Source organism: Neoarius graeffei, chromosome 15 (assembly GCF_027579695.1).
Source record: "Neoarius graeffei isolate fNeoGra1 chromosome 15, fNeoGra1.pri, whole genome shotgun sequence".
Lineage (NCBI taxonomy): Eukaryota > Metazoa > Chordata > Actinopteri > Siluriformes > Ariidae > Neoarius > Neoarius graeffei.
In genome coordinates, this window is record NC_083583.1 from 48,048,343 (window position 1) to 48,072,295 (window position 23,953).

At 40.6% G+C, this 23,953-nt stretch overlaps 1 protein-coding gene across 7 annotated transcripts in view; it reads left to right on the forward strand.

Annotated features, from left to right (window-relative positions):
• The window catches only part of mcf2l2 (MCF.2 cell line derived transforming sequence-like 2), a 176,438-nt gene that overhangs the window by 66,687 nt on the left and 85,798 nt on the right, over positions 1-23,953 (forward strand). For 6 of the 7 annotated variants that reach the window (XM_060941525.1, XM_060941530.1, XM_060941531.1 and 3 more), the window contains 5 exons: positions 22-112; positions 16,492-16,611; positions 20,115-20,231; positions 20,313-20,462; positions 20,612-20,736. In XM_060941525.1, the coding sequence (XP_060797508.1) occupies positions 22-112; positions 16,492-16,611; positions 20,115-20,231; positions 20,313-20,462; positions 20,612-20,736 (603 nt within the window). The remainder of the gene's footprint in view (positions 1-21; positions 113-16,491; positions 16,612-20,114; positions 20,232-20,312; positions 20,463-20,611; positions 20,737-23,953) is intronic. The other variant, XM_060941526.1, reaches the window with a different exon arrangement.

Sequence of the window (23,953 nt, forward strand, 5' to 3'; positions counted from 1 at the left end):
TTAAACTTGCTCTATTTCCAGTCTGGATGCGGCTAGCATTGGCTTCATCATTATCATAGACCGCCGGCGGGACAAATGGACTTCGGTGAAGGCCTCGCTGGCTCGAATAGCGGTGTGTAAGATTCATTTTACAATAAGACATGAGATATAGGATCTTTAGAATAGTGTTCCAGGCATGGCTTCAATCAAGCTGACAATAGCATAGCCATCATAAATAGGTTACTTTTTTCAACACAGAGACATGCAGTATATATAACATATAAAGTGGTCTAACATTTCTTTGAGTCAAATATTGGAAATGCTGGAGATCACATGGATGAATTGAACAGGTGAATATAAAGTCTCAGAAAAATGATCTTTAGTTCAACGGGATCATTAAAAACCATACAGTCCATCTAGGTGTGCTGTTGTCTATTACAATTTTCCCCCCCCTGTTTTAAAACTCATTCTTGTAAAACCCAGTCTTAGGAATTGTAGTTGAGTAAATGAGAGGATGAGTAAGATGTCTGCTTTTGTAATATTATACAGTGTATGACCAGGTCATTTTGAGTTATCTATCATTGTGGGAAAATACATTGCTCTGTCGAAATCGAAGTCATTTTCAATGACCTCTTAATCCTAAAATTCTGGGATAACTACACCTTTCCCTAATAAAAACCTAAAACCTTTTTTTGTTTTGGGTCTACCTATAGTGGATTTAGTGCATTTTGAAAGCAACATAATAATCACTTGAAAAATAATTTTCGTGAAAAGACATAGAGTAGATTAAAAATTGTACTAGAAATCAGACAAGAATCTAGCAGTGGCATTAATGGGCTAAAACCGTTGGTCAGACAGACACCATGCCTGCACTGGGATAAGCCTGGTAATCTGTATTGTTTTGTTTGGATTTGTTTAGCATGTATAACTGCAAGAGCACCTTTTCAAGATCATTTGAAATAGATACTCAGCCACAACATAAAATCACAAGACAAAACAGATACACTGTTATGGTCAAAAGATTGTGGACACACATGTGCCTGACAACATATGAAATGTTCAGGTGTCCACAAACTTTTGGCTATATCATGTATGTTTCAAAAACAAAAAAACCTTGCTTTCAAACAATACACCCTGCATTTGTTCGCATTTGTCTTAGCTCTTATAATGTTACTCAACCTATATCTATACAGTCTGTTGCGTAGTATCATGCATTACTTCTGCAATTTTTTTGCCTGGTGAAGTCTCACAGAAGCCTTTCTCTGAAATTCAGTGTTGTTTATCTCTCCATCTAACCACTGCTTGTAAGTCTGAAGTGTGCGTGGTTCTTCAGAAATGTCATGAGAGGTGATTAGATTGTGGTCTGTGAAGTTTGCACCCATGGTGAGAAAACTTAACTGGGTTATGCGTGTTGAAGGCAACCTTTTTAAACATATATCCACCCCATAGAACACACTGTTGATTCACCAATTTAATTCGGCGAATTCTAACTGACTTCACACCGCTCAGCACTATAGACAGCATTCACAATAATTTGTGTCCTTTGAAATAAAATAAAAAAAACAGACAAAATATTAAGGACCTGACCTCAGTGTTCTCAGTGATAGCTGTCGCATGGTTGCAAGAGGAGCGTTAATAAACATTCACAAATATTCAAGTATTTGTGAATACAAGAGGAGCGTTAATAAACATTCACAAATATTCAAGTATTCAAAACTTAGTGAATGAAAGTCTTAGGAGATTTTTATTGTCTGCTTCTGTTATGAAAATAAAACTTAAAAGTGCAGCTCTCGCATTCAGCATCTAATAGGTGAAAGATAAAGCCCAATGTTAGCTATTATAGTGGCAAGTTAATCAGTCATCTCACTTTTTCTAGGCTTGTAAACAATATGGGTCACTTCACTCAGAGTAAACATGTACATTGTAGTGCCAGGGGTCGGGGTGGACCCAGCCACTGATAGTACAGTATCTAGAGCAGATTTTGCACATTTGGTTGTGGCAACATTTGGCACCAATTTCAATTCAATTCACTTCAGAAATATATCAATTCCAGGTATAATTTTTAAATATATAAATTTATCCATAATGAGCAAACTGGTGGTAATGGTGGCAAGGAAAACCTCCCTGAGCCAAAACCTTGAGAGGAATCAAACTCAAAATGGAACCCATCCTCATTTGGGTGCAATTATAAATCATTCCCTTCTTTATGTGTGTGCTATATGGTCAAAAAGTGCAATGGTGTAACCAGGAAATTCATTATATCTGTAACCTGAAGTCTATTTTATTGACGTTATCAAATGTTCACTGAAGGAGATGTGAAATGTAAAATTGTTTGTGGGAGTTGCAGTCCTAAAGTTATCATGGCAATTGCAGTCTAAGCCATCATAGCAAAACTGTTTGTATTGCTTATACCATGTATGATGAGATTGAGTGGGATAACTGCTTAATTCTATCCACATGCACTGGACTTTGAGAAACAGAGCATTTTTATTTTTTGCAAATTCAATAAATTAAAAACTTTATACAAAACGTCCAATAAAATCATTTCTGCTTAGAATGTAAACAAACCAGTGAAATGACAGTAGCAATTTGTCAAAAATGCGATAATAATAATTCTTGAAAAATAAAATTATATGTTCTTACCATCAAACTTTTATTCCATATTTTGTTGCTTTTTTTGTATTTTTGGGGGGTTTTGTGACGAGTAGAGTTTTTATTTCATCTTGACGGCATCCCACCAGGGTTTTAAAGAAACTAGTTGTTCCTTTCATACAAGCCTTCGTACCAGTATACAGAGCATGCAGTAGAGCTATCAAATGTGGACATCAGAGTCGAATGTCGAGAAAGCGGAATAAGGCATCTTGTGGGACGCAGTCATATGCAGCTTGAAGGTCAATAAAGGTGATGAAAACTGGAGTTCTTGAGATTTCAAGTACCCAGCGTAAGATGAATATAGCATCGCTTATCGATCTATTTGCCTGAAATCCAAACTGCATTGAGAGTAAAATTTATTCATATATTTCTCTGAACCTATCAGTAATAAGCCCTGATACAACTTTAGAAATTGTCGCAATTATACTTAAGTCTCTATCATTTTCAGCTAGTGATTTCAACCCTCTCTCATGCAGACAGGTTAGGCATGCTGTTAACCACTTGATGGGGATTTCCAGGCAGGACCAAATCATACGGTACCTACAAGTAGTATGTTATACTTTATCAAGCCTTCTGATCTTGAGTATTTCAGTTGTTCTGAATATACTTTATCGGTGCCCTGACATCTGCCATTTTTCAGCCTCCTCATGCTCACTTCAACTTCCGTACAAATGGGTGTAGACATCTCAATAGTAAGTAAGTCATCTGGTGATAGTAGATGCGGGTAATTCTCAGGGTGCTCTAATTCAGGCTGTGGATCATAGGGACGTGCAGAAAAGTGCTTTGAGAAATGTTCTTCCGGTTTCCTTGGCTGAATCAGTGGTCAAGTCACACATGACAGTGACGTGTTTCTTTATCAGTCTGAACTCCTCCTCGGTTTTGTGTTGTTTACTCGTGAGATTCAGCTGATTTGCCTTAGATTCAAAATAGGCATTTCTAAATTTTGTGTAAAGCTTCCTGACCTCAGGCTAATGTCTTCTATTTTTACTGGGTCTTTTTCATCATGGTATTGCACAAAGGGTGCTTGATAATCATTACTTATCCATGGTTTTGCAATTTCATCCTTAATTCGCTTAGGAATTGTCTCCATGGAAGCCTGTTGTGTGGCATTTGTTACTAACTTTAATTTTGTTAACTGTTTATGCTGATGACCCAGTTGATAGCAGATAGTCAAGATTAGCACTATATGCATCCTGAATGGAAGAGTCATCTCTTAGATGATGTAGTACTATACTGGAGACCCGCTTTTTGTAAAAGATTTTTCTGACCATTTTCTTCATCGGGAAGTGGGTATCCATAACTACGATCCGGTGGTCTGAATCAAAAGGCTGGCTTTGCATAGGGTACGCTCTGCAGTTCTTTATAGCATGTTTGGCATAGCATATAATCCAGTCTTCACTTATACCCAATATTTGAATGGAAGGACCATCTGTGCTCATCTGATCTTGTTACGAATATTGTGTTGTGGTATAAATGAAGAGTGCATTGCCTTCTGCTGTTTCGATGAGCTTGGTCCCATTAAAACTTGCTGGGTTTTCATCGTGATAGGGGTCTACTCCCTTCCAACTATCAGGATCACAGTCTTGTCCAATGGTTGCGTTGAAGTCACCAGCAGCAATGATCTTATAAGATGGGTGGTCTTATTTCATCTTCTGTATGGCCTTGCTGAGTGTTCAACAGAAGAATTCTTTGGTGGAAGTAGGCTTCTTCTCTGTTGAACAATAACAGCTATAGATTGCCAATTTCACCCCATTCATCTTCACTCTTAACATCGTAAGCCTTTCCTCAATAATGTGTTGCATACCTGATAGTATAACATGTGGGGCCAGAGCAACAGCAACTCCGGCTTGTACGATCTTCAAACGATTCTACACTAATTGCCAGTCTTTCAGCACATCGTCATTGAAACAGATTTCACCATCACCTCTCTGATGGACTTCTTGCATACAGGTTATATCATGTGCTAATCTCTTGCAGTGTGCCACACAATCTACCAGTTTACTTTCACACTTGCATGTCCTTACATTAATGGTCCCGAGACAGAACTTAGGATAATTTTCTCCATTTCTTACTGTAATGTTTCCCTGATAGTGGTGGATGCTGAATGACAGGCAGGCAGGATCAGGTTCACTTTTGTTTTATTTCCAAAACCACAACTCCAAAAAAGAAACACGTTTTTCAGTAGACTTAAAGGATTTTCAATGTCACAACACACAGGCGTGATTTCAACCAAGGGAAGAACACTTTCTCTGCTCCTCTCCCCCTTTTATCTGCTCCCTGTCACTGCACACAAACACAGACACAGCACATTAATCCACAACAGGTGCTTCCACTTTGCCATTCACATTCCCTGGCTTCACTCTCCATTCACAAACTGGCCCTTGACCATGCCCCCACTACTACATACCCCCCACTGCTCGACTCAGACCAGAGAGCTGTCCAGCCTGCAGCCAACAACTCAAAAAAAGAAACACGCTTTTCAGTAGACTTATGGCCCTTTTCCACTACCCTTTTTCAGCTCACTTCAGCTCGCTTTAGCTCACTTCAGCCCGACATGGCTCGCGTTTCGACTACCAAAAACCAGCACGACTCAGCTCGCTTCAGCCCTACTTAGCCCCTAAAACTCGCACCGTTTTGGAGTGGGGCTGAAGCGAGCCAAAGCGAGCCGAGTGAGGCTGGGGGCGTGAGCAGACACTCCCCTGTGCACTGATTGGTGAGGAGGAGTGTCCTCACATGCCCACACACGCCCCGCGAGCGCGCTGGGATCTGTAAACACCGCAAACCCGGAAGGAGAAGAATTACGAATTACGAGAATTTCTGAAGCCTTATGCGCCTCGCCTCATCTATACGCTCTTGCCAGTATCTGTCCGCGTTGTCGGTGACAACAAGCCACAGCACCAAGACCAGCAACACTAACGACTCCATGTCCTCCATGTTTATTGTTTACTATTCGGGTCGTGAGACTACCGCTTAAAAGCTCACTGATGTCACTGTTTGCACTGCTTAACGACATCACCTGACGTCCACCCACTTTCGCTAACTCCACCCAATGTGTCCACCCACTTCCAGCCAGCACGGTTCAGCGCGGTTGTAGTCGAAATGCAACTCCAACAGCCCCGCTCAGCCCGACTCAGCACGGCACGGCTCAGCCCGACTCAGCCGCGTTTGTAGTGGAAAAGCAGCAATAGGCCCTGTCCACACGGCAACGGATTCAGGTGACTCCGATACAATTGCTTATCGTTTAGGCCTGGCGTCCACACGGCACCGGCGTTTTGGGTGCCCAAAACGCAATCTTTTTGAGAACGGGTTCCAGAGTGGAAAGATCTGGCAACGTTGTCGTTGTGAAGTCATCTGGATGAGTAGAACGGATTTGTTTACGATGACGTCACAACCACATGACTGTGAGTGCTTCACGCCGGGTAGAAGTGTAACGAATATCACCAGGAAAAAGCCTTACAGAGCACTAGTGAGAGTGAAACGAGCTTGGATATTATTATTATTATTATTATTATTATGTTCAGTGTTAGTTCACAGTAGTAATGCAAGAAGCAGAATAGTGACAGTAATAGTGAAGCAAAAACATGCAATTGTACAAACACTGCAGCTCTACAGCAAAATATTCATTTATGAAATGGTCTGATTCTTAACACCAGTAGTGCCAATGATCTTCTCATTGCGATGCGATGCGAGTTGTCAACAAATCCTATAACTTGGTTCATGAAACGCGCTTACAAAATATTTTCACTGTGAATATTTATTGTGTAATGGTGCAAAGTGAGAGAGAGAGAGAGAGAGAGAGAGAGAGAGAGAGAGAGAGAGAGACTCTGCCCTAAGGGGATCCCGCCAGCAAAAATAGGGAAAAAAAAAAGGAGCGATCTCACCTCTTTAGATGTGGGTTTAAGTCCTACAATACATTCCTCAAAAAGGGCGTAGAAGAAATTAATCCATCAACGTGTATCATTCAATTTATTCCAGACCATTAAAGACGCCGCCTTCCGCGTAGAATCATACGTCATCCTCGTCGCCATATTGGATAGGTCAAAGCGGAGAATAAAGATTCATGTGCTGCGTTTAACTGTACCAACAGGTTTACCGTCCAAACGAGATCACATGGGATTACCTTTCACAGGTGAGAAACAACAAATTAATCCATCAACGTGTATCATTCAATTTATTCCGGACCATTAAAGACGCCGCCTTCCGCGTAGAATCATGTCATCCTTGCCGCCATTTTGGAGAGGTCAAAGCGGAGAATAAAGATTAGCTGCATTTAACTGTACCAACAGGTTTGCCGTCCAAACGAGATCACATGGGATTACCTTTCACAGGTGAGACTGGAAAAATACTTTTCATTGTATTTGGTCATTATAATGTAATTTTACAAACAGATTTTCCTGACTTTGTGGCTAATATGAAGTCTCGCGCATAATAGTTTATGCGCATGCGTCCTTACTTCTTCTATTGTTCTGGTGTCTCCGAAGGGACCGTCTTACAGCGCCCCTAGAGGTGTGACATGTGTATTGCATCGTTTTCAGCAAGCGTTGCGTTGCCATATGGACCTGATATTTTACTGATTGTTGCCCATTTGGACGCGATATATTTTTAAATAACATCTCGTTGCTGTTGTCGTGTGGATGTAGCCTTAAAGAGCATCCTTTATGCGGTGGAGCCACTAGAGCGGGGTGTGATCTGAGCAGAGGGTGAAAGGGCATCCCAGCAGGTAATAACAGAGGGTGAGGACCGTCCATTTGATGGCCAAGCACTCCTTTTTGATGGTGCTTCATCTCTTGCATGGAAAGCTTGTGGCTGATGTACAGCACAGGGCGCTCCTCTCCTTCCACCGTTTGGGACACAATGGCCCCCAGCCCTCTGTCCGATGCATCGGTCTGCACAACAAAAAGGAGAGAAAAGTCAGGGAAGTATAAAAGTGGCCCCACACAGTGCACCTTTTATCTGGCTAAAGGCCTATTGGCATGGCTCTGTCCACTGGACCAGATCTGGTTCTCCCTTTTTAATGAGGTCAGTCAGCGGGCTGGTGACATCCGAAAAATTAGGCACAAACCGCCTAAAATAGCCAGCCAGCCCCAGGAACTGCCTCACCCCTTTTTGGTCTTAGGGCTCGGGCAGGCCGCAATTGCTGCAGTCTTATCAATTTGGGGATGCACCTGCCCATGACCCAAGTGGAAGCCCACATACCATACTTCCACCCACCCAATTACACACTTTTTTGGGGTTGCTGTGAGCCCCACACGCCTCAGCGACCTCAGCACCACCCAGCAAATGTTGTAGGTGCTTCTCCCAATCATTACTATAAATGATTGTCATCTAAGTAGGCTGCTGCACACACATTGTGGGGCTGGAGAATTCAATCCATGAGACACTGAAACATCGCTGGGGCCCCAAACAACCCGAAAGGAAGGGTGACAAATTGGTGTAAACCAAATGGAGTGGAAAAGGCCGTTTTTACATGGGATAATGGAGTCAAGGGGATCTGCCAATATCCTTTGTTAAAACCAGTGTTGAGTAAAAGCGAGCTGCACCTAACCGATCGAGTAGCTCATCAATGTTAGGCATCAGATATGCGTCATATTTAGATACTGTGTTGACTTTTCTATAGTCCACACAGAACCAGACTGACCCATCAGTCTTGGGGACCAAGACTACCGGGCTGCTCCAGTTGCTGTGCGACTCCTCAATTACTCCCATCTTAAGCATAGCCTGGACTTTGTCCCGAACCACATTTTTCTTGTGCTCGGGAAGCCAATACGGGTGGCTGTGCACCACCACCCTGGGGGAGTCTCAATATGGTGTTCTATGAGGTCAGAGTGCCCAGGGAGGGGTGAGAACACATAGCAGAATTCCTCCTGCAACCTAATAACCTGTGCTCTTTGGGATGATGAGAGGTGGTCTCCACAGGGGACTGGGGTGAATTGGGCCACGCTCTTTAGACTTGCCTCCGGTTCCAGCTCCACCCTCTCTGGAACTACTGTTGCCAGAGCCACAGGAACCTCCTCTCTCACCCAGGACCTTAAGTGGGGGATGAATACCTGCTGTCTCACCAAGAAAGCAGAGCAGAGGATGTACTTCCTGTGGCATTTGAAGAAGTGCACAAGATGGTGCACTTTTACACCACCACCATTGAGTCCATCCTCACCTCCTCCATCACCATCTGGTACACTGCTGCCACTGCCAGGGACAAGGGCAGACTGCAGCACATCATTCATTCTGCTGAGAGGACGATTGGCTGCAACCTTCCATCTCTTCAGGACCTGTACGAGCCCAGGACCCTGTGGAGAGCAGAAAGATTTGTGATTGACCCCTTTCACCCCAGACACAAACTTTTTGAATCACTCCCCTCTGGTAGGAGGCTGTGGTCTATTAGAACCAAAACCTCATGCCATAAGGCCAGCTTTTTCCCCACTGCCACTGGCCTCATCAATAAAGTCAGAGATCCCCACTGACTCTAACCTCACATTTCCAATCTGTAACATTCATGCACTTTATCTCTGAACTGCAATTTTACACATTTCAAGGTCTTGTCATACATCTTCATTCTGTCAACTTTTATTGCACATTCCAGCACACACTATACAGCTTGCTTATTGACTTAGCCCATTATACATATTCTCTTCCTCTCACACATTCTTCTCATGTCTCTTCTCCATCTTCATCATGTGACCTATTTTTGCACATTCCAGGGCATACTGTACAGCTTAGACTTCAACAACGCATGCACGTACCCCTTAAATATGTTCACTTTTCAAATGTGTATATTTCAGATTCTTCTATTTTTTTATTCCATGTACCGGTATATAGCTTCTTTTGTCTTTGCTAAATTCTTCTATCTTAACTGTTCAAGCACCAATAACCAAAGCAAATTCCTTGTATGTGAGAACATACTTGGCAATGAACTTGATTTTGATTCCATGCTTTCAGGAGATTGAGGTGGTAAATTTGACATGTCTCCCCCTATCTGGACATTTAACCTCATAGTCGACCTCCCCAATTCGTTGTGTGACCTCAAAGGACCCTTGCCACTTGGTGAGCAATTTTGAGCATGAAGTGGGCAGTAAAATGAGGACTTTATCTCCCGGTGCAAATTCCCTTAGCCGTGTCCCTCTGTTGTACAGGCGAGATTGATGTTCTTGGGCCTGTAGCAAATTTTCCTGGGTTATGTGACTCAGCGTGTGGAGTTTTGCTCTCAGGTCAAGAACTTATTGAATTGCATTTTTGTTCTGAGAAGGCCCACCCTCCCAGTTTTCTCTAATGATGTCTAAGACACCATGGGGCTTATGCCCATACAGCAGTTCAAATAGGGAAAACCCAGTGGAGGCTTGTGGGACCTTGTGCACTGCAAACAACAGAGGGTCTAGTCACCTGTCCCAGTTTTTAGCATCCCTGTAAATGAACTTATGAATCATATGTTTATGTTTGTTTAAATTGTTCGATGAGCCCATCTGTTTGTGGATGATGAACACTAGATCCAAGATGGCAGCACTCTGTTGTCTCGTCCGACCTGCTGTCAAATTTGTTGCCTCGTTTGTCTAAATGTTATATGTTTTTACATTTTGCGCGACACTCAAAATCACAATTTTAAGTTTGGATAAAATCATACATGTTTTGATAGACTTTTAGTTACCTGCAACCTGCTGCGTTGGGAGAAGCTAAGGCTAAAATTTAAGGCTACCTGTAGCACTATACTGGGCCGCCAACATTAATCAACACGTACTTCTTGTCGGTAATTCGGCGATTGGAAAGTCGCTGTTGTTCCCTGAAGGTCTTCCTGGATTACAAACTTGTGGAGCTCGGGGATTACCGTGACTGTGAGGGCAGCTGCAGCTCAGGTTGGTGATTTTCGCCTTTTTTCCTGGGCTTGTGGGCTGTCTGCCTGTTGAGCTGCATCGGGTCATCAGCACCAGTCGGTTACTCGCTCCGGAAAGCGAACGACAACCGATTGGAAAGTCGTAGTCGTTGGATACTGGGCTTGCTGGGGCCCGTGGGTTATCGTGGCAGCGGGACACTTGCAGTTAAGGTTGGTGATTTTTTTTGCCTCATCTGAATTCTCCAGCTGCGTATTTCCCACGTTCTCGCGCTGCTGTTGGCTTTGTCTGTCTGCTCCTCCGCAGAGAGGAGGGGGGTGTCTGTACGACTTCCATAACATCACGGCACGAGCATCATGAAGGTACTGTTTTTTTATGTAGTTATCCACATTTTTGGGCTATGGGACTCTTCAGGGAATTCAGAAGGCAACGCAAGTGTCTTGATGCATCTTCACATGCATCTCCCATCAAAACACACGGACACCCTGTTTATATCTTGGGTGACTAGTCTTACGACATTGGATATTGTGCCAAAGATCTCATTCATCTTTGCTATTATGCCTGAGAGTATAGCCTTTCCATCTAAGTCTGTATTGTACTCTCCAAACAAACAGTGTAGTCCCCCATTAAAAAATTTAAGGCAACGATTTCTGGTGATGTTGTTGCTTTTATTGGCCGGAATAAATCCAAATCCTGGCCCTGCTGAAATTGTTCTTACTCCTCTGGAATTTTCAAGTCGGTCAGGCCTGGGGATTGTGCATTTAAATGTTCGCAGTTTATTGCCAAAATTGGACCAAGTACAGATTTGGGCCAACACGACCAAAGCAGATATCTTGGTTATCTCTGAGACGTGGCTTAAAAAATCCATATCAAATCACGATATTGCCTTGGTAGGGTATAACGTATTCCGAACTGATCGTAAAAGTAAAGGGGGCGGGGTTGCATTGTATATTAAGTCAAACTTGCACGCATCTGTTCTTAAATCAGTTTCTCTTCCTAAACAGTTTGAATTGTTGGCTATTGATCTGGAATATGGAAAGGATTGTCACTTGTGTTTAGTCGGCTGCTATAGACCACCTGCAGCTATTAGTGATGCTCTATCCTCATTATCGGCTGTCTTAACTGACCTACTGACCAAGGATTTTGTTTTATTGGGCGATTTAAATTGGGACTGGATGTCAACGAACTCAGATCAGTTCAAAGCCTTTTGTGACTCTGTGAATCTCACTCAACTGATTGAATCATCTACACGACTTAATCATAAGAATCCCAGCAAGTCCAGTTTATTAGATGTTATACTCACAAATAAACCCCATAAGTATTCTCATATTGGGGTTTTTCCTGATGATGTCAGTGATCACTGTGCGATAGTTGCTATAAGAAACTGCAAAATTCCCAAAGCAAAACCTAGGATTGTTATAAAGAGGAACTTTAAGCTGTTTGATATGCAAGGCTTTTTGCACGATCTGTTTTTAGCTGACTGGGACAGGATATTGTTAATACCTGATGTGTCCATTGCTTGGCAGTATTTCCACACCTTGTTTCAGAAAATTGTGAACAGGCATGCACCTGTTAAGAAATTCAGAGTAAAAGGCCGTGATAATTCATGGTTTTCGAATGAATTATCTGAACTTATTCATGAAAGAAATTTGGCCTGGGCCACAGCCAGGAAGTCGGACTCAGAAAGGGATTGGGTAGCTTTTAGAGCATTGAGAAATAAATGCACAGCACTGATACGCAGATTAAAATCTGATTATTATCTAAATGAAACTTCACAAAATATTAATAATCCTCTTAAATTTTGGAAAACTATAAAGTCTCTTTCTCCTTTGACATTATGTAATGACTTTCCTGATTATATTTTATTAAATGATCAGTCTATTACAAATAAGCTTGATATTGTAAATAGTTTTAATAAGCATTTTATTTCTTCAGGGTCAATTTTTAAAGAATCTTCTGTGAGTGATGCACTAAACTTATCTCCTCCTTTGAGAAGAAATGGTCCTATATTTAGCTTTTCAGCCATCACAAGAAATGAGGTTGTAAAGGCCCTAAAAAATCTGGATGTTAAGAAGTCTGCAGGGCCTGATGAAATTGAGCCTTATTTCTTAAAATTAGCTGCGGAGATTATTGCTGGGCCATTGTCTTATATTTTCAATTTATCACTAGAACAGAATGTTGTCCCAGATGTCTGGAAATCTGCTTTGGTTGTACCCCTGCTGAAAGGTGGCGATCCAACCATTTTAGATAATTATAGACCAATATCTAAGCTGTCAATTATTGCCAAAATTCTTGAATCTATTGTTAGTGAACAACTAAAGGATTTTCTGGTTAGTAAATGCATTCTGTCTAAGTTTCAGTCAGGCTTTAGAAAGAACCATAGTACAGTAACTGCTACTATGAAAGTTTTAAATGATGTCATTTGTGCGTTAGATTGTGGAAAATCCTGTGCTGCAGTTTTTATTGATTTGACTAAAGCCTTTGATACTGTCAATCATAGGATCCTTTTATCACGTCTTTACAGTATTGGTCTTTCAGAGTCCACAGTAGGTTGGATTTCTAACTACCTAAATGATAGGACCCAGAGGGTACAAATTAAGGGGTTACTTTCTGACAGGCTTAATGTTGACACTGGAGTGCCACAGGGGTCTATTTTGGGCCCCCTGCTATTTACATTATATATTAATAATCTTGGTGATAATTTATCTGATGCAAGTATACACTTATATGCAGATGATACTGTAATTTATTGTTCTGCACCCTCTATTGACAGGTGCATTTTAAAGCTGCAGGAAGCATTTGTAAGGGTTCAGCACAATCTTTTATCACTGAAATTGGTATTAAATGATAAGAAAACTAAATATATGATCTTTTCAAGGAGCCGGAAGTGTATTTCTTCTATACCAACTTTTTATACGCTGCAGGGCAGATCCATAGAATTGGTCTCCTCCTACAAATATTTAGGCTTTGTGTTGGAGGAAGATCTATCTTTTAAACTCCATGTAAAACAATTGCTTTTTAAGCTAAGATTAAAATTGGGGTTTTATTATCGCAATAGTGCTTGCTTTTCTCAGTCTGCCAGAAGAAAGTTGGTAGAAGCTACATTTTTACCTGTTCTAGATTATGGGGATATTTTTTATAGAAACACCACTAAGGCACTTTTACAATCTTTAGATTCTGTTTATCATTCCGCGTTAAGATTTATATCTCGTAAAAATCACTCTACGCACCACTGTGTACTGTATAATCTAGTAGGCTGGCCATCATTACATATTAGACGGCATAAGCATTGGCTCCTCTTTGTATATAAGGCGATACTTGGTCAGTTTCCTTTGTATATCTGTAGTCTTTTATCTTGTAGCAATCAAGGGTATAATCTACGCTCAAGTAGTTACATTCTTTTAAATGTCCCTAAAATGAAGACAGAATTTGGTAAAACTGCTTTTAGTTATTGTGCCTCAGCTGCGTGGAATGAGATTCAAAAATCACTCAGACTTGCTAGTTTTATGTCTGTCAACGAATTCAAATTTTATCTTAATCATACATTCAATACTGTTTGCACTTGTTTTTAATTTTTGATCTTGTTTTATGTATTTACTTAACTATACATTGTTTTCTATGTATTTACTATACCACACATGCAAAATTGTTTGCACTTGTTTTATTTTTGATTTTGTTTTATGTATTTTCTTTTGTATTGTATTCTATATTTTATATTTTATTTTTTCTGTTTTTTTTGTATCTTGTGTGTTGTAATGTGTGCTGCTGCCTTGGCCAGGGCTCACTTGTAAAAGAGATATTTATCTCAATGTGATTTTGTTTCCCTGGTTAAACAAAGGTAAATAAAATAAAATAAAATAAATACTAGTACGAAATGATTTAATCCCCAATAATTTGTACAGTTAGCGCAGTGTGTGTGACATAAAAGTAGTATCTTGATCAGATAACGTGGAAGAGTGCCTCCACAATGCATGGAGGTCTAATTACAACTGGAATCCTCCAATGCCTGATGTGTACCCCTTTGAATACTTACTGGTATGCGGTACGTTCCAGCTAGATCGGGGGTGACTTCTGGGGCATCGAGGATCTGGACCACTGCCTCCACCTCCATCGCCTGGCACTGGTCCTGGAAGTGCCCAGACTCCCTGCAGTGCCAGCACACTGGCCCAGGCCTCACCTCTGCACTGCTGAGCCAAGGAGCACTCACCTGCAGGGAAGACACAGAAACATAGAGGAAGAGGGGAAAGGGGAACCACAGGCTTGGGGAGCTGGCTGCGGGGAAATTGGCCCCTGCTTCCACAGTATGAGGAGGGGACAGGAGGGAGGGGAGAAACAAGGGGGGGTATCAGAATGAGAGAGAGAGAGAGAGAGAGAGAGAGGAAGAAGCCAGATGGTCATCCTTCAGCTCAATGTCTCAATCCAGTGATGCCAGGCAGTGGCACTGGACCCATTCCCCCTCAGCAGCTGAGTGATGAATTGGTCCAGCACCACCATGTCAATGGTTCCTTCGATGTTGCGGTCCTCTGCCCTCAACCACCGCCAGCAGGTGTCCCACAGCTGCTGGCCATAGGCGAAGGACCGGCCAACCTCTTCCAGTGTTGGTGAATGGAAGCGCTGCCGGGGTTGCTCTGGGGAGTGGCCAACTCGCTGTAGGATTGCATGCTTCAGGTCTGCATAGACCAGCTAGTTATCTGCAGGCAGTTGCTGAGCCACAAGCTGCACTTCACTGGTCAGGAGTGGTAGCAGGCAGCCCGCTCACTGCTCATCTGGCCACCCCCACGCCTCCATGGCTCACTCGAAGAGGTCCAAAAAAGCCTCCAGATTGTTGTGCAGCCCCATCTTTGTGAGGGTGACGTGGTGGAACCCTGCAGACTCCGGGGCTGGTGCACCTGCTGGAGTGATGAGGCACAGGAGCGCCTAGCGGTCCTTTTGCTGAGCCTGCAGCAGGGCTTCGAAATGCTGCTCCTGCTCCATCTGCGTCACGACCAGCACCTGGTGCTGGTTTTCTTGGGTGGCAGCGAGGGCATAGACCAGCTCTTTAAACAGGGAAGACGACATGGTGATGGTTCCCTTTCAGTGTCCTAGCTTTCAGCACCAGTGTCATGTTTCCCTGATAGTGGTGGATGCTAAATAACAGGCAGATGGGATCAGGTTCACTTTTGGTTTTATTTCCAAAACCACAACTCAAAAAAAGAAACACACTGTTCAGTGGACTTAAATGATTTTCAATGTCACAATGCACAGGCATAATTTCAGCCAGGGGAAGAACACTCTCTCTGCTCCTCTCCCCCTTTTATCTGTTCCCCTGTTACTGCACACAAACACACAGACATAGCACATTAATCCACAACAGGTGCTTCCACTTTGCCACTCACATTCCCCAGCTTCGCTCTCCATTCACAAACCAGCCTTTGACCACGCTCCCGCTGCCACACTTAAACTATTTTAACCCTAGATTAATTAATATGAACAACAAATAACATGAATCCAACTAAACAGGATCATCACAACAAAATCAAATATCAGAGAATTGGATTTTTGCTTTTTTAATAAGGTCTAATTATTCCAGAAAGAAAGTGGTTACTTCACCTTCCAGCGTCACTGCTCCGTTAGCTCACCCAACCGCAAGGTCAGGCTACCCAGCGTGTACCTGTCACACAAGGTGACAGAGGTGGAGCTGACTTGGCTGTGATAGGCAATTAGCCTTATCAGGACTGATAAGCTGCCTGGTAAGCCTAGCAATATTGTAATAATATTGAAACTTGTGTGTCAACACCCCCAAACACCCCATATACACAGAATAGAAATGGATTATATGTGCAAAATGAGACAAAATAAAACCACATATACTCATATGCAGGTTATATCAACTATGCAAATGTACAAAACTTTGCCAATTTGCCCCATGTAGCTCTTTGTTTGTTAAAAAGTGCTACATAATACAGATATACCTTCATTACATTAAGGCTTCTTTGACATTAAAACATGATTATTTGGGTTTGGGAGCTTTTCTTTGACATGTTTCTTTCATGTTCAACAGGGGGCATTTCCAGGCAATCTGCAGCTAGTCCTCGTCCTAAGACCGTCACGGTTTTTACAAAGGACCATCGCTGACATTGGCATCCGGTTACATCGTGATGACTTTAAAATGAAGGTACCGGTAAGCATGATTCATCAGTGTTCTTCGAAACCCACAGTGTACAAAGCATCTCAGAGTACTTGCATACAGTAATTGCATACAGCATCATGAGGAAAGGAAAGTGAGTGTGGATCATCCTAGGTGGACTCTGAAAAATGCTTTAGATGCTTTGGGTTTGGATGGCAACACATGTCAATCACACACCATATTGCAGAAGTGAAAATGGGTCAGTGGTCTGCAAGTATATGCATGTTTTAGTCCTTGGGCATCAGGTGTCAAGTAGCAATGCTTCTTATGGGGGGAAAGTTTTGTAACAAAATCATGCAGTGTGTGCAGTGATGATTGTACTTAACCAAGACTTAACCAAAAAATATTTGTGTTAAAAAACAATACTATGTACTACTACATTACATTAATGCCATTTACAGTAGCAGACACTCTTATCCAGAGCAACATACCCAGAGCAGCCTGGGGAGTAGTTGGGGGTTAGGTGCTTTGCTCAAGGGTACTTCAGCCATTTTTGCTGGTCCAGGGAATCAAACCAGTGACCTTTTGGTCCCAAAGCTGCTCCTCTAACCATTAGGCCATGACCACCTACTACTACTACGACTACTACTACTTCTAAAAATAGCACCGAATTGTGTGTGTGTGTGTGCATATATATATATATATATATATATATATATATATATATATATATATATATATAGGGCTCGAAATTCTTTTTTTTTTTCACCAGCCAGCCGGACTAGTTACCTTCCAAAGTAACTAGCCAAACAGAAAATCAACTAGCCAAAATTTGTTCATGTATGAATTTTACTTATGTCAAAAATAATGCAAAAGAGAAGAGTTACCATTGTTCATGACTAATGTGCATTTATTTCAAGACCCGAGTATTTTGATACTGTTGTTAAATTCATAAATGAGAACAACACAGAGCACCATAATATCTCATCTCATCTCATTATCTCTAGCCACTTTATCCTTCTACAGGGTCGCAGGCAAGCTGGAGCCTATCCCAGCTGACTACGGGCGAAAGGCGGGGTACACCCTGGACAAGTCGCCAGGTCATCACAGGGCTGACACATAGACACAGACAACCATTCACACTCACATTCACACCTACGCTCAATTTAGAGTCACCAGTTAACCTAACCTGCATGTCTTTGGACTGTGGGGGAAACCGGAGCACCCGGAGGAAACCCACGCGGACACGGGGAGAACATGCAAACTCCACACAGAAAGGCCCTCGCCGGCCACGGGGCTCGAACCCGGACCTTCTTGCTGTGAGGCGACAGCGCTAACCACTACACCACCGTGCCGCCCGCACCATAATATAATATCAACAAATAATAATATATTGGAAAACTTGGCAACTTGGTGTATGATTATTGAAAACAAATATACTTACTATCATGACTATAGCACCCAAAATATGTCCAACATGCTTTCTGTATTTAACCATTTATGAGAGAGAAAGCATTAGGAGCTTCATATTGACTAGGAATCAACTTGAAAAAATGTAATTATTCCATAAAAATCGTATTGCAGCCAAGGCCTACCCTGCTCCCACGTTTGCTTATAAGTCCTTTGTCATTTCTCCTCTTCAGACCGAGCTCGCTTTGTCCCCATCTCTGGCGGTTTCTGTACACCTTTCAGAAAATTCCACATTGCAACGTAGCTTTGGCAGATGTAGATATAAACAACAACAAAAAACACGTGTTTAAATGGGCGATAATGTGGCCACATCTATTGAATTTGATAACGTGATGTGGCAGCGGGGGCGTGGCCAAGCGTCGGTCTGTGAATGGAGGGTGGAGTCAGGGAAGGTAAGTGGTGGAATCATTGCACCTGATGGGGATTAACCTGTGTTTGTGTATCTTCCCCAGTGACTGCACTCTTTAAAAGGAGAGGAGAGCAGAGAAAGGGAGCTCTCTCTTCCCAACCAGAAATCGTGTGCGCGCGTGCGGGGCTGGGAAGTGATAAAAGGCTGAAAAGCTAGCAATAAATAGTTCATTGAGAACTCAGTTCTGGCCTGCCGTGCTTCTGTGCTCCACCCACCTGGTCTAATACTACACGTGATTACCGCGATATTCAACAAGATGCGTTATATGCATGCGCAGTAGTGAAAAAACCAGCAGCCTGACTCATACACGATATGATTCGGAATCCGTCGGTATTTTCTGTCCTGCCGATAAACACATCGATTACACGGCACACGCTTAATATGTGGCGGCTTTAGTTGACGGTGTGTCTGAATCTTCGCTTCATATATATATTTTATTTTCAACTAGCCAGCCGGGCTGTCTAGTGATAGGAATTATCCGCCAAATGACAAATTAAGTCGCCTCGGGCGACTGGACCACCGCGAATTTCGAGCCCTGATATATATATATATATAATATATGTGTGTGTGTGTGTGTATATATATATATATATATATATATATATATATATATATATATATATATATATACATATATATATATATATATATATATATATATATATATATATATACACATATATACATGTGTATATGTGTGTGTATATATATATATATATATATATATATGAGTGATTCCACGCTTATGGGTACTGAAATGGGGACATGAACTTATTTTTAAAAATTCACCTAAAACCATTTCTTTTTTTTACCATCAGGTCACAAAACATGTAATCTTTAATGAATGATATGTTAAAAGATAACTTTAATTTTCTGAGATGTAATAAAAACATATTTATATGCCAAAGTCAGAACGTAACAGAAGTGTTGTGGACATATATATTCTCAATTTTAACAATGTAGAATTACTTTTTGAAACATAGGAAGGTGATGTTTTAGCAAATATAATTAATAAACATGTGTAGTAGAATAAACATACACATTCTTTCAATAAGATTAGCATGGTATATAGCTAGATTGTAATTAATTTGTAACAGACACGAGATGGACAATCGTAACAGAAGTAATGTAACAGACATCATTTTGGAACTCATAGGCTTGACTTTGGCATATAAATATGTTTTTATTACATATCAGAAAATTAAAGTTATCTTTTAACATATTCATTAAAGATTACATGTTTTGTGACCTGATGGTAAAAAAAAGAAATGGTTTTAGGTGAATAAGTTCATGTCCCCATTTCAGTACCCATAAGCGTGGAATCACTCATATATATATATATATATATATATATATATATATATATATATATATATATACACACACACCACACAGAGTACTGTGCGAAAGTCTCAGGCACCCTATTTGTTTTAATACAAATTTTGTTACAAAGTTTGTACTAAAATTTGCCATAGGTTTATAGATATATTTTTTATAGCATTTCATTCCTCAAATCAGGGTCATCTGGCAACTTGTCTAGGGTGTACCCCACCTCTCAACCACAGTCAGCTGGGAGAGGCTCCAGCTTGTCCGTGACAGGATAAGCAGTTATGGATAATGGATGAATGGAAATCAGGGTCACTCCTACAGATTTGTGCATGTTCTGCTGATCTTTTAGATCATCATGCTGAATTCCTTGTCAGATCTGCACAGCTATGTGGATAAAGGCCAGCTGACATGTGAATTAGGTGGAAGCCTGCAGTACTGTCACAGTCAGTGGATCCACCACCGCACAGTGAGTCAGTGATATCATAAAACTTGGAAACCACCTGTCCCAATTTGCGCAAATAAGTACAATGTGTTTTGTGTTTTCTAGGCCATCGAAAACTTTGCTGTGACGGTAAAGACCACAGCTCAAATGCTTCAGAGTTTTGGAACAGACTTGGCAGAAACCGAACTTCCCAATGATGTGCAATGCACCAAAGATCTCCTGACAGCTCACACAGACAAACATGACAAGCTTCAGGTAGCCAGTCAATCATTTGTACAAGTCCAGTTGTTGTCCTTTAACAGAACACATGAAGATATAGACCATGCACATAAAAATATGGACAAAACACATGTAAATGTCTGTCATGATGCACAAACTGAAATTGTGCTTCCTCTGTATTTCAGGATGAACTGAAGTTGGCTTTGAAACAAGGGACCACATTGCTTTCGTGTATCAAAGGTCAGGCCAGTAAAACTGAGAACCACAAACTAAATCCAGATGAAATGGAAAATTTAACCACAGTTGAAAGGTGTGCTAAAACCTGCTCTGCTGTCTTTTTATTCTATAAAATATTACTTGTTTTCTTTATTACAGCATATGAATTATTCAGTAACTACAATAGGAAAGGTACACTGAAAAAAGTAACCTATAGAATTTACCCAATAAATCTGAGGTAACAATTTGCATTGACTTGTTTGGGGTAGATTTAATTCCATATATTGAGTATAAAATAACTGAAATAAAAAGCTATGAAATACTTAAATAAATTGGGTAAAATTTACCTCACATTTATGTATCTATTCAACAGCTACTTTCTCATTGAAATTGGGTAAAATTATCTCTTGTTTGCTAGTAGGTAATACCTGATAATTACTAATCAAAGGTAATTAATATCACTTAGTAACCATTACTTATTCGGAGAAGGTAAGATGTACCCCCCCCCCCCCCCCCCAAAAAAAAAAAAAAAAAAAAGACTTTCAGATGGTTCATCATCTCAATGTTTTTAATCCATAAAATCATCAAAAAAAACCACCACAGAATAAAGTGCAGTACAACAGCTTCACACAACATTTCAAGTAATGAACCTGTTTTATAACTCACTAAACTAACAGCTTCAAATGTTGTTTCTGGACTGACCAAATCTGCAGTCCAGGTGCATTTATACAACAAATAACTGAACCGCCTTGTTTATATGCAGCAATGATGCACCAAATGATCAAAAAACACAAAATAAAGTGTAGTACAACAGCTTCACACAACATTTCAAGTAATGAACCTGTTTTATAACTCACTAAACTAACAGCCAGAAAGAGGAAGCTGGCAGTCTGAGAGTTCCCTGTCCCACTCACTCAAACGCGTGGTCTGATGCATGCGCAATTTGGAGCACAGGACTCACGGCTTTGGGGTATATTTTACCGTATTTTTCCATGTAACGGTTGTTACCGTTAATGAATAGGTAGCATATGTATAATTTACCCATTACTTTATAATTCCTTGGCTGACTGCAATAATCGAGTAAATTTTATCTGGTTTGCATAGATTATATTTACCACTCTCCAGAATCACTTCTTACAGTGTAAATTAAAGTAAAATTAGATAAATTAAAATTAGCTTTATATTAAAAACAAATATCTATAAGAAACAGTAATTACTATTTTACTGTAATAATTAATAGCATATTATCCCATAATTACTCAAACTTGCTATAACTATATCTAATTTTCTGCATTTTTAATGATTCATTTTTTCTAAATATCATTCGCCCTCATCGGAACATTGCTGGGGAGTTAATCATCACCTTTATAAGGTCAAATGAGTAACTAATGGCTTTAGGAGTAACTAATTTGTGGTATAAATTACATTTTATAACTATAACCCTGGGCGGCACGGTGGTGTAGTGGTTAGCGCTGTCGCCTCACAGCAAGAAGGTCCGGGTTCGAGCCCCGTGGCTGGCGAGGGCCCTTCTGTGCGGAGTTTGCATGTTCTCCCCGTGTCCGCGTGGGTTTCCTCCGGGTGCTCCGGTTTCCCCCACAGTCCAAAGACATGCAGGTTAGGTTAACTGGTGACTCTAAATTGACCGTAGGTGTGAATGTGAGTGTGAATGGTTGTCTGTGTCTATGTGTCAGCCCTGTGATGACCTGGCGACTTGTCCAGGGTGTACCCCTGCCTTTCGCCCGTCGTCAGCTGGGATAGGCGCCAGCTTGCCTGCGACCCTGTAGAACAGGATAAAGCGGCTAGAGATAATGAGATGAGATGAACTATAACCCTGTTTCCAAAAAAAGTTGGGACGCTGTGTAAACTGTAAATAAAAACAGAATGCGATAATTTGCAAATCATGGAAACCCTATATTTCATTGAAAATAGTACAAACACAACATATCAAATGTTGAAACATTTTTGGAAATGGGGTTGTACATGACATGTAGGAAACTGAAATAATGTGCTACAGATATGCAAAGATTCTCAAATTAAGCTTTATATTAAAAAGAAATATCAACTTTATATTAAAAAATTGGAAGAGCTATAGGAAACTTTAATCCAGTTAGGCTTATGACTAATAAATATTTCACTGATTCTTGGGGTTGTGGATAAAACAGGTTTTAATTTTGAAAATAAAAAGTTACTTAAATCACAAAATCTAAAGGTATATCATTATAGGACAAGGCCTTGCCTGTTCAGCAATGTACTGGTGCAAGCTCCTCATTTTGTATTTTTTTCATAAAATAGGCATTTTTTCAGCTATTACTTTGTTTTTGTCAACACCGTCAGACACAATAAAAAGCAAATTATTTTGTATATATTTGGTCTAATATGTATTTAGAGTTTTTAAATCATTATCTGGCATTCTTAGCACACATATACACTGTTAAAAGTTGAATATTCACTTTTATTCAATTTTTATACAGTTTCATGTGTACTCCTTTAAAGATCTAATATTATACAATATTTACTTTCAGCCTAAGGAGACAAAGTAATGTTTTTTTTTATTTAACAAACTTATTTTTGCATTAAAAGAGACTATTACTTTCATAACTCAACAGCACTGAAGAAACATGTTGTAAGCATATTCATTTAAAACAAATAAAACTCCCTCTGATGGTGGTGACTTTAGAACTGACGGTGATGACAGTGGCCTCATTACAACATATAATTCCAAATTTCAATTCCAAAGTCAATGGCTTTTTGCTTAAGAACTTTATTTAACTATTTGGTCAAAAGAAAATAACAATCCTGAGCAATGTAATAACACTTTTTCAAGGAATATAGGCCTAAGGTAAAATTAAGCAATATCAAAGTACTCCATCCTCATATCATCAAATATCAAATCATCATAGTAAGAAATAATGTTATTACCAGTGGGAATAATGTACAATGCATCACTAACATCTTAAACTGTTATCAAAGTTGAGTGTAATGACTATGAAATTGAGGGAGATGTTATGAATGTTGGATTTGGTTAAAGGTCATTCCATTTCCATTTGGCTTTAGTCATTGGAGAAGGGACACTGTATACTATGTGCTATATAGGTAGGTAGTAGGTGCCCTATGTGCATCCCAAATGACATCAGCCAAATGAACATGGCATTATAGTGAATTGAGAGAGAGAGAGAGAGAGAGAGAGAGAGAGATAGAGGAAAGGCACACTACATCCCCTAAGGGTTGGACAATAGGGAAGAAATATAGGAGGAATTACATAAATATAAATATAAAAGAGGTTAATGAAACATCACATGTTATATTGGTAT